General features: G+C 36.0%; 2 protein-coding genes across 2 annotated transcripts; one reads left to right on the forward strand and one right to left on the reverse strand.

Annotated features, from left to right (window-relative positions):
- The first annotated feature begins 322 nt into the window (after window positions 1–322).
- Window positions 323–5767, forward strand: LOC107829593 (tRNA (guanine(26)-N(2))-dimethyltransferase). Its single transcript, XM_016657041.2, has 6 exons — window positions 323–940; window positions 1460–1660; window positions 1736–1832; window positions 2121–2321; window positions 2485–2547; window positions 5209–5767. Exons 1-6 carry the CDS (start codon window positions 378–380, stop codon window positions 5332–5334), a joined length of 1251 nt encoding a protein of 416 aa, XP_016512527.1. The 5' UTR covers window positions 323–377; the 3' UTR covers window positions 5335–5767.
- A 711-nt stretch (window positions 5768–6478) lies between these two features.
- Window positions 6479–9709, reverse strand: LOC107829594 (superoxide dismutase [Mn], mitochondrial). Its single transcript, XM_016657042.2, has 6 exons — window positions 9385–9709; window positions 8295–8341; window positions 8095–8220; window positions 7929–7985; window positions 7324–7401; window positions 6479–6939 (listed from the first exon to the last, which is right to left on the reverse strand). Exons 1-6 carry the CDS (start codon window positions 9668–9670, stop codon window positions 6847–6849), a joined length of 687 nt encoding a protein of 228 aa, XP_016512528.1. The 5' UTR covers window positions 9671–9709; the 3' UTR covers window positions 6479–6846.
- Window positions 9710–10999: the final 1290 nt, after the last annotated feature.

Below are 10999 nucleotides of genomic sequence, written 5' to 3' on the forward strand. Positions count from 1 at the left end.
AACTAAGTTAAGTTTCTAGCTCTCATTAATTAGTATATTTAACTATGTTGTTGGTTCTAATTTTCCTTCTTAAGCTACATTCATTCTCTTTTTGTGTTTATTTAAGATAATTATATGTCACGATTTAAGCTTAATTTTTCTGAATCTAACTATTTTTATTTGTTCATTAAACGAAATATTTAAAAGAATTAATTCTCAAAAAATTTTATTAAAAATTATTATATCTTATTAAGTTCTGGCCTAAACTAGGCCCATTACAAACTTGCCTTTAGTTTTATAACCTCGCCTCTTTTTACACATTTTTCTTAAAATTATAAAAATAGGATAGATTCTTATAACATGTTCATGGACAAAATCGCACTCGGCCACTTCCCGCCATGTCATCTCTTTCTCTCAAACCGCTATCCGTCTCTACCTTCACCTCCGTTAACCCAAAAGGGAACCTTCCACCACGCTGTAAATCACACTACCAAACGGAACGGGGCCACCAATTTGATGTCGGCGACACCTTCTTCCGCCGCGAGAGCGCCACCGCCCGCGACCTCGGTGTTCTCTCCGCCGCCCTCTACCGTAATACAACCGGCAGCCTCCGTGTTCTCGACGCCATGTGCGGCTGTGGAATTCGTTCTCTTCGGTACTTAGCAGAAGCTGAGGCCGACTCCGTAGTGGCAAACGATGCAAATGTCGATTACAGGGAGGTTATTTTGGGAAATCTCTCCTCTGTTTCAAGTAGTTCTAGATGGGAAGTTAATCATTTGCCTGCGACTAGGTTACTGGCTGAGTGTTACGTGCGAAAGGACTATTTTGACCTTATTGATGTGGATTCTTTTGGGAGCGGTTCCAGTTACTTGCGAGTTGCTTTGGATGCTGTGAAATTGGGTGGCTTGTTATACATTACCTCCACTGATGGGCTTTCTTCTGGTGGTCATAGGCCTCAACAGTTTAGTTTCTGCTTAATGTTATTTGTGCCCCTCTAACTGTTTGCTAATTACACATCTTCTCCCTTAAACTTATTGTTTCCTTTCTTAAAACTCCGAATTAATGTAGAATAATGTTTCTTCTTGAAAATTTTGTGTCAAATGCTTATGATAGGTTTAGAAGGGGATGTTCGCGCCTATGATTTGTTGATAAATCTTCGTACCCCCCAGGTTTAATTACTCGGATGAAGCATTAGGTAGAGCTATATTGTTGGAAAATGAATTTAAAACTAAACACAATTATGCTACTTTTGGTATGAGAAAACATTTTTGGGGAAAATATTATTGACAGAACTATACTTTGTGTTTGATAAAATTACTTAGGCTCATACTTATCAAATTAAAGAGAAAAAAAGAAAGAAAAGAGTTTCTAGGCTCAAAATGTAGTTACTAGAGGACTATAATGCTATAGCTTTTTGTTTAAATTTACTGAATCCTGTGTTAGTTCTAGGATCATCATAAAGCTCTTTCTTTCTTTGTAGGTCTTTAGCTGCCTATGGAGCATATGTTCAACCTTTGCCATACTGTAATGAGATAGGTCTCCGGATGCTTATAGGCGGGGCTGTTAGAGAGGCTTCAGTGCTTGGTTATCATGTTGTTCCACTTTTCTCTTACTACTCATATCATGGGCCTGTGTTTAGAGTGTTGCTACAAGTCAAGCGTGGAAAGTCTCCTTCTAGCAGGTTAAGCTTGGTTGTGAACTTTTCCAGGGGTATTTCATTAGTACTTGCTGATGATGCCCTTTCTTCTCATGATAGGTATTATAGTTTTATCAGCTATTGCAACCAATGTGGAAATTCTCAAGCATTTTCCTGGAATGAACTTGGTGAGATCAGCTGCCCTTGTAGTACAAATGTATGGTTTCTGCTTCATAGTATATCAATTTTGATATATTTACAACTAGAACTATTTAGCCTGTAGTTATCATTTTCCAATTTATTTGACAATTGACATCGACATGCGCAATCTACTAACTGCCATAGCCATTCCTGGTTGAAATTGTCATAAAATCATGCAAAAGGCTTTACTCCAGTCATGTCATTAAATGTATAATAACCATATGAATGAAATGGAGTTTGTTTCTGCATATGGTCACAAAGTATGATCATCAGGCTCATGTCTAACCATTACACTTCTTTTCAGGTTTCACGTTCACTTATGGTTTCAGGACCCCTCTGGACTGGGCCTCTTCACAATGCTCACCATCTAACAGAAATGATGAGTTTGGCTGAGCTGTGGGGATGGCTTGGTGATGGCGAAGGACAAAATCTAGAAAAACTATTGAAACTGATGATTGACGAGAGTGACCCCAAATTGCCAGTGGGATACCTCAATGCAGACGAGGTTCTTGCAAAACAATTTTTCTTCATATATTATTTCTTGATTGATTTGGATAATATGCCTAAATGTTTGGAATCATCATCAGGTTGCAACTTTCGTATCACATTAGTTATTGATTGTTTTTAGCGTATTCTGAACTTTAATTTATTTGTTTTATCACTTGCAGATAGCAAGCCGTGGTAAACTTAATTTGCCTCCCCTGAGTGCGATAATGAACAGCCTGTACGAGGTATGTTATCACTCTAGGTTTTCATGGAGGGTTTAATGTTCTTTTTCTTGGATCGAAATTTTGCTTTTCCATATTGAGCTCTAAATATAATGACTTCATTATTACGCAACAGTTAGCTCCTTTGTTGATACTGAAGGTTTATAGAAAGGTAGTTTGACACACTTGACCTTGTAAACTTTAATAGGTGTTAGCCATTAAAAATGTAAAAAGAAATGAGAAAGAAAGAGTCATTTCTGTAGGTACTGAAATATTTGACCAGAGGACTTGTTATGTTTCCCCAGTCCAAAACAAATTGAACAAAACAGTGTTCGCGCCTAGCAGCTGGCCCACTGGCAGAAAAGCGACATACTTGATAAACACCTCTGGTAGAAAATAAAAGTAGTACGTCAATATTAATTTATAGTAACTTTTACATATATGAAAACCTCTTAAAATAATTTGCATTTTACTGATAATTTTTCCAAAAAACAAATCCAAAACCAATTCTCTCAAAGTTAAACAAAAAAGCAGCTTGTTTCTTAACTCAAACACCAGCTAAGTTTCATGAAACTGTAAACTTGGTATACATACTTCCATAAGCAAGCATTTTCTTTAATACTTGATGGGCAAAAATCATTCTGCTCATTTTGAGGCTGCTTTAAACTTCAAACTGTTCCGAAGTTGACTGTCCTAGCTTCACATGTCATTGTCTGGACTAAGTAAATTTCATTTCCATCAACTAAGTTGGGTCTAAACAGTGATTAAAAAAGCGCGCGCTTCCTCGCTTTAAGCGAGAAGCGATGCGAAGCGACTCAGTGCCCGGTATAAAAAGCGACCGCTTCCCACTAAAAAGCGAGAAGTGACCAAGTGATGCGATGCGAAGGAAGCAACCGCTTCTTTGTTTTTAAAGAGACCCAGGCTATTTAATTAAAAACGAAACTGTTTTGTCTTTTATTTAACGAACAACAGCGACTAGGGTTTTAAAGCAGAGCATCTGAGAGCATTAGACTAGGGTTCTTCTTCTTCTTCAACTTCAACTTCAAGTTCAAGTCTCCTCCTTCTTCTCCTCCTCCTCCTCCTTCTTCTTTCACTGTTTCAACGTCCTAATAGCAGCGAAATGCTGGCGATTTTTTTTTTTTTACCTTCGGTTCTTTCTCAGAATTGATGCCAATCCTTGGGTTCTTCTTTCTCTGCCCAGTTTTTAACAGAGAAAAACTGCCCTTCCTCTAATTTTTATATCCTTTACATTGAAATATTGAACATTTGCTTACAATTACATGTGTTGTCTATGCAGTATTTATTTTAATTTTTTTTTTAACATTCCGCTTCACTTCAATAAAAGCGAGCGCTTCGCTTCTCGCTTTAAGCGAAATGGGGGTTGTCGCTTTTCCTCGCTTCACGCTCTTCACAACACTGGGTCTAACTATCAAAATGCATGTAAAATACAAAAGTAGACAAAAATATTTTATGTATTTATGTGCAATTTTCAGTAATAATATCTTATGAAGCATGATTAGAACTCAGAGACAATTTATTATTGGGGTTTAATTATTTTAATGTAATCTAGGCAGGTAACAAACTTAAATTGTCATTTGCTTACTTGAGTATCTACCACAAAGAATATATAATGCTTGCGCGTGTTGCTTTGAGAATTTACAAATCCTTTCAATTAATTTATGAACCTTTTCAATTAATTCAAATAAATAAAAATGAAAACATTGAACTGATAATAAATTCTTTGTGGTAGTTCAGTTTGAAATTTCTAATGTGCAGATGACATTTAATTCATGGTAATGAAGCATCTGAAGTACAAGAAAGATTTGTTTTTAAAAGTTTTTCCCTTTAAAATAAACTGAACTATAGTTTGGGGGTACTTGTGTTGCCCATTTTAAAATGGTTAAACAAATTTATGCTATTTGTATTCTTTTTTAAGGTAGTAAACCATCTTATACATATGAACTTATTACAGTTTATTCGTTGTATCTCAATATGCTAATAGTATTCTTAATATAATGCTGTAAACCACTTATACATACGATAATGTCAAAATCAAATATCATCAACATAAGAAAAGTCAATGTTAAATAGAATCTGGGTGGACTTCTATATTTAAACTCAATGTTTTAATAAAAATTGATCTTTAATTATCCCCCGATTCATTTCGGATCCAACTTCTATTTATAAAAAAAAGAAATTGATCTTCAATTGAGTAAAATAAGAATGATGGATGATGGTCTTAATGCAAATTTCTAGGGGTCAACTGCCATATAAACATCTAGGTGGAGTGATGAGTTGTGCAGGATGTCTTTTATTCAGACGTCGGGGAAAAGGTGGTTTTTCCCATAAATAAATGGTGTTTGCATGGAAACCTTCCCTAGGCTGATTTTATGCCAATATCCTGTTCTGCTTATCCCTCGGGTGACTTTATGCAAATATCCTGTTCTGCTCCCAAGTCTTTGTGAATAAACACCTATCTACTCTTGTTTTCTTATCTGTTCATTTGGTGGGAGTTTGAAGACATATTCTATATACTCAAAACATTATTGATGGAGTAATTGCATGTCATTCTGCTGCCGCCTCAGTGGATAAGGATAATTTCCTTGCTCTTTGCCCCCCTAAATATACTTGTTTCAACTGTTAGACATAAGATTAACATCATTATTTTGGAGGGCTTAATTACAGGAAGGCTATGCTGTTAGCAGATCACATATTGCCTCAAATGCGATTAAAACAGACTGCCCGATGGTTGACTGTGTTAGAATCGTGAAGCAACTCCAACAGCCTGCTGAAATGAGTTCATGCCATTAAAATTCATGGATGCTGTGTGTGAAGCGAGTTTTCAATACTGTTATAAAAGGACCAGTTTTTCAAAATGAAGAACCACACAACTAAATAGTTGCTATCACAAAAATTTGCGAGCACTTGCTTCCTATGAAGAGCAATACAGAAAGCTTGGAGGTTGCTGATCCAACCACAGTTTTGGTTTAACTAGGCAGAGCTTTGCTAAATCTTCGTTTATAGGATGCTTATGCTTTTGCCGCTGGGGGCAGAGGGTTGGTGTATAGAGAAATATGTGGCAGCACTTTCTAGTTGCGAGCTGAAACAACTTTTGTTTCTCTTGCTTGTTGTAGCACAAATTTTTGAGTATTGAAATGAAATAGATCCAAGTGAAGCGAAATAAATTTGGACTGATTCATATTAGCCGCCAGTTTGTATTGAAATGTATTGTTGCTTGTTGATCAGAGCAATGACTGCCTACAGATCCATTACCCTAATAACCTAGCCGACATCATCCTTAAGTCATGATGATAAGATCATTAATGTGTTCCACAATATCATCTCCAGGTTATTCTTAGTTTTCTTGGAGTTCTCTAATGCTGACGGAAGTTGAATCAAAGACCTGTTACACTGACTTTCTTGACCCAGAAGAACAGGAACATCGTTGCTCTCTTGCACTGGACATTGTGGATGGTATTCAGTACCCCTTGTGATGAAGGATCGTGGTTGCTACCTAAAGGAGAAAAAAATTGAATTGTGTTGGAAACGCTCTCCGGTAACAGATGTGGAAATTTTACAGCAGATTTAAGACTTGTCAGTTCTGACATTCTCAATCACAATGGTAAATTGTTCAGTTCCACTTTCACGACTGGTTCTTCAGCTATACATATGCCAACTCCTGCTTTCCTAACCATAGCCGAGGGTCTTGTAAGTTTGTAATTTTTCTACAAAACCACCAACATAGATTGGTTTACACCCCCTGTACCACACCTAAGAAAATAACTTCAATAATACTCCACTACCCAAAATTGCAAGGATCAACTTGCTTAGTATATAATGCTTTAATTAACATGATCACCTCGAATCTAAAGGTTGCAGTTAATATGATCGTGGTAAAAGTAGCATATTAAATCTCTGGATTTTAGACACAAGAAAGGCCGCTTAATGCAGGAGATTTTTCAACTCAGAAGCCAAAAACTATAGGTTGCGGAAAAATTGGACTTGTTCAAGTAATACATTAAATCAATCTGAATACACAGAAGAGGCTGCTAAGACAGATGCTCTGTAAACCCAGCTAACGGCTTTTACAAGTGATACTATTTGGATAAACTGATATCCAAAGAGTTGCGCTCAAACGATAGAGTAGTTTTATTTAGGCTCCATATATCAAGTACATACATCAACCTTTTCCAGAAATACATCAAGTACATCAACCAGCGACTACACATAAGAAAAACAGGACACCTGCTCATGTCACTCAGCCTTATTTCCCATCAAAAAGTTTTACAGACATGTCCTCAAAACAGCATCAAATATCCCTGTTCAAGGACATTCTTTCTCATAAACTTCATTTGCATATTTCCAGTTCATAACTTTCCATATGTTCTTCAGATAATCAGGTCTTACATTTTTGTACTGCATCACAAAAGGCAAAGGTAAGGTATTAGTTAAATTTAATAACAAGAATGCTTGAATTTGAATAAAAAGTCCAGACCACATAAAAAATGGCTTTCAAACACATCTATTTCCATAAAAATTCAATACATTCATGCAAAGAAGCTCATTCATCCTTACTGTTAAGCCTGCCTCTTTTCAGCTGTATGCAATATATAAAGATCAAGAGCATCTAATTAACTGCTATCCAAGCGAAAGGAGAAAATCTTACTTGGAACAATTAGCAATGTCATTGTCAACCATGATTCAGAATAAAAACATTGGTAGTAGCATGGATAGCTTCATAGCATTGTGGACATATCATGTTTGGTGTATTAAAGCACTGTAACTTTATAATAAAAATACCTGTAAGTAGTATGCATGTTCCCAAACGTCTATTCCCAGAAGAGGAACCAAATTTGCTCCTTTAGAAACCAATGGGTCCTGGCAAGAAAAAATGAGCCCTATCATAAGCAACCTGGTTGATAGGCAACCTGACAAGCAACAATTACTGAAACATTTGCCAACTTTCTTATGCAATCCTAACATATAAAAGGATTGACAAAATAAAGACCTATCTACACAGTACATGCCTGTGCTGTATGTTGCAGATTGCAGAATGCTGACAAGCCAAGGATGTGGGAGAATGCAAACTAATCCTAAAGGATCGGTCAAACAAGTTCATTAAACTAATAGGAATCTCAGCTGATGCAAAGACGGTATTTAACATAAAAAAAAATCCATCTCTTGATTAGGGGAGCTGATAATAATGAAAGGTCGGATTATTTAGGCTGCAGTTTTGAAGACCATCTTGTGGATCAAGAAATTATCAGTCTTATGCCTTTTCTTTTCACTATTTCTTGGATAATAACCTCTGAGTTAAGGCAACAAAGTGGAAGAATCAACTTCACTTGTTGAAGATGACACTCATCAATTCATTAATTTAGCAGAAATAAACATGCATAAATCACCTGATTAGCAGTGGTTTCAATCACCAGGCGCTTAAGCTCTTTGTCCACACCAAGCCACTGCAAACACAAACGCAGGCTCAAGAAGAAATAAAGGTGCAATCAAAAGCTTGATTTTCAAAGACCTAAGCTGACCAACAAAGTCCCAAGAAAAGGATGTGAGACCTACCACCCAGCCAGAGCCCTGTAAAGCAGCACCTTCTGCATTCATCTTTTGAACTAAAGCTTCTAGGGAGCCAAAGTTAGTGTCGATAGCCCAACCAAGAGAACCCTTTGGAGGCTCACCACCACCCTCCTGCAATATGATTTAGCAGTTATGTCATTTCCCCTCAAAGTAGAACAATAAGTTTACTGAGGAAGCAAGCTTACGCGGACAGGGGCAAGATTCTTCCAGAAAATCGAGTGGTTAATGTGACCTGCAGGAAAAGTAAAAAAACAGAAAACTATCAGCTAGGATAAAAGAGTGATTATTATGAAATCATCGCATAGACACATGAATGGGCTTCAACAAAGCACAAATGCAAATCATGATGCATGTTGCCACAGAGAGCGCAGAAATGAGATGAGGAAAACAGCAACATAGTTCCAGGCTGAACAACAGCTTAATTAACTCGAGGCAATCCAATGCTTTTCTTCTGGACCATCATAATTCCCCTCATACATCTATAACTCACTAATTTTTCTAGATATAGTGTTATCAAAGGCGAAAATCGCAAAAAAGCTCTGAGGTCTGTTGGGGCTTTAAGCGCAAATAAAGCGTGGGCTTTAATAAAGAAAGGCGCAAATAGAGAAAAACTATAAATATGTATCTGTAGTCCAAGGCTAATATCTATAATCATGAATACCAAATATATGGACAAAGAAATTGAAGAAAATTTACGAGAAAGTGAAATATCGACTGTTTAGTGTCGCATCTTCCGGATTACGCTCGTTAGCAAGGAAAAGCATGCCTTAGAGCTTTGATGACAACAGTGAAGCGCCCGTTAAGCGAGGCGATGCGCTCAACACGTTTTGAGCCTCGCTTCAAGGCTTAAGCGCGCCTTTGATAACACTGTCTAGATATTTACCAATTTCTCATTTTCTGCAGCAAAAAAGACCATTTCGGCATTCATTTAACATCATCTCCACAATTAGAATTAATATTTGTAATAATATCAGCCATCGGCAATGATAATTTCATTCAAACTGACATCAATCGCCAAAAGCCAAAAGGTGATTCATTCTAAGATCTTCTCATCAAACTGCTACAACTAATTCCTCCGAGCATAATTCAATATGACATAAACAACCACCTAATTTCTTTTAATTCTTTTAAATCCTACGACGATTAATCTCTCATACTCCAGTTCACTTCAAATCCAATTTTATCTCGAACAAATTAAAAAATACGACAAATCAATTAAATTCCACAAACAATGAATTATTCAGTAGATAAATAATGAAAGAGAGAGAAATTGACCTCCGCCGTTGAATTTGATAGCGGTATGCAATTTGGCGACGGTAGGAGCATCTCCTTTGGAAATGGCGTCATGTAGCTGTTCAAGGGCTTTATTGTAATTGGTGACGTAAGTCTGATGATGCTTCTGGTGGTGGAGCTGCATTATGTCACCGCTAATTGCCGGCTCCAGTGCTCCATAGTCGTAGGGGAGATCGGGGAGCGAAAAGGTCTGGAAGCCGTGGAGTTGCTGGCGGAACCCTAGCCCTGTTGCTAAGGTCCGTCTGCTCACTAGGGTTCGTAGTGCCATTTTTGAGATATTCCTAAATGCTTTCTGCCTGTTAACTCTACGGTGTCCTTTTATAGTTACAGGTAGGGGTGTACTTTGGTTCGTATTTTGCAATTACCAAACCAAATCAATTGCTTATTAAATCTAAAGATCAAACCAAATCAATAAAATTTGGGTTTTTCAATCTCGACTTTTCTCGAGTTTTCGGGTTTTTCGGGGTTTTTTTGGTAAAATCTTCGTAGCACAAAACATATAACTTATGCTCAAATATTTCTTTAATCCTAGTAACATACAACTATATAAGGTATTTTTCAAGAAAATAATACAAAATATGAGATGTGTCATGACATTATCCTAAAATATTCAACAATAAAGACAATAAAATTATGTAATATAAATATTGTAATTTGAAAGCCATAATAAAAATAAACATAATCTAAAAGTACTAAGTCATGGTAAAATAAGTAGACTAATAAAAGAATATTAATTACATGACTAAACGCTAAAGAAAAAATAAAAATAAATTATGCATTTTTATCTAAATTATTGCAAAACAAAAAATAGATATTCAATACATCGTCGTTCGTATTATTGAATTGAATGTCTTTTGTTAGCATTAGTATTGATTTGATTTTGGTTTGGGCTTTTGTTAGCATTATTTAAGTTACTAATATTAATGGCTATTAAACTTAGGGATTAGAACATTCAAAAGTTTTAAATCCAACCTTAAAATAATACCTTAAAAGATAAAATTATGAAAAAGTTTAAGAAATATTTATAAATTACATCACAATAAATATATTTATATATTAAATATATCTAAAAAATTTATATATGTAATGTCGGGTTGGTTTGGTTTCGGTTTGACTTTCTTTAATTAAAACCAAACCAAACCAATTATGGTCAGGTTTTTTTTCCAACACCAAACCAAATCAAACCAAACCATAGTCGGGTTTTTTTTCTCGGATTATCGGGTTGGTGCAATTTGTCGGTTTTTTTTGTACACCCCTAATTACAGGTAATGCCCGGAGAGGTCCGATTAACTCATTGAGCTCACCACACCTGTCATCTTGATTTCTCTATCTTATTAAATATATATTTTCTGGTTTAATTTCGCTAAATAACAAAGTAATTAGTAGGATATTTTTACCCCAAAAAAAAAGAAGGAAAAATAACTTTTGGGAGGGAGAAGACAAATGGAAACTAGGAAGGACTAGTATGAAAAAGAAGGTGAAAATCCAGGGGCTAAGTACATTCTCAGTTTAAAGTGGGAGCACCATGTTTTAACTCTCTTTTTGTCCAAGTGGGTCACTCATGATAATAAACCAAGAGATTTACGTAATGTCTGAT

This window comes from Nicotiana tabacum, chromosome 6, assembly GCF_000715075.1.
Source record: "Nicotiana tabacum cultivar K326 chromosome 6, ASM71507v2, whole genome shotgun sequence".
In the NCBI taxonomy this organism is placed as follows: Eukaryota; Viridiplantae; Streptophyta; class Magnoliopsida; order Solanales; family Solanaceae; genus Nicotiana; species Nicotiana tabacum.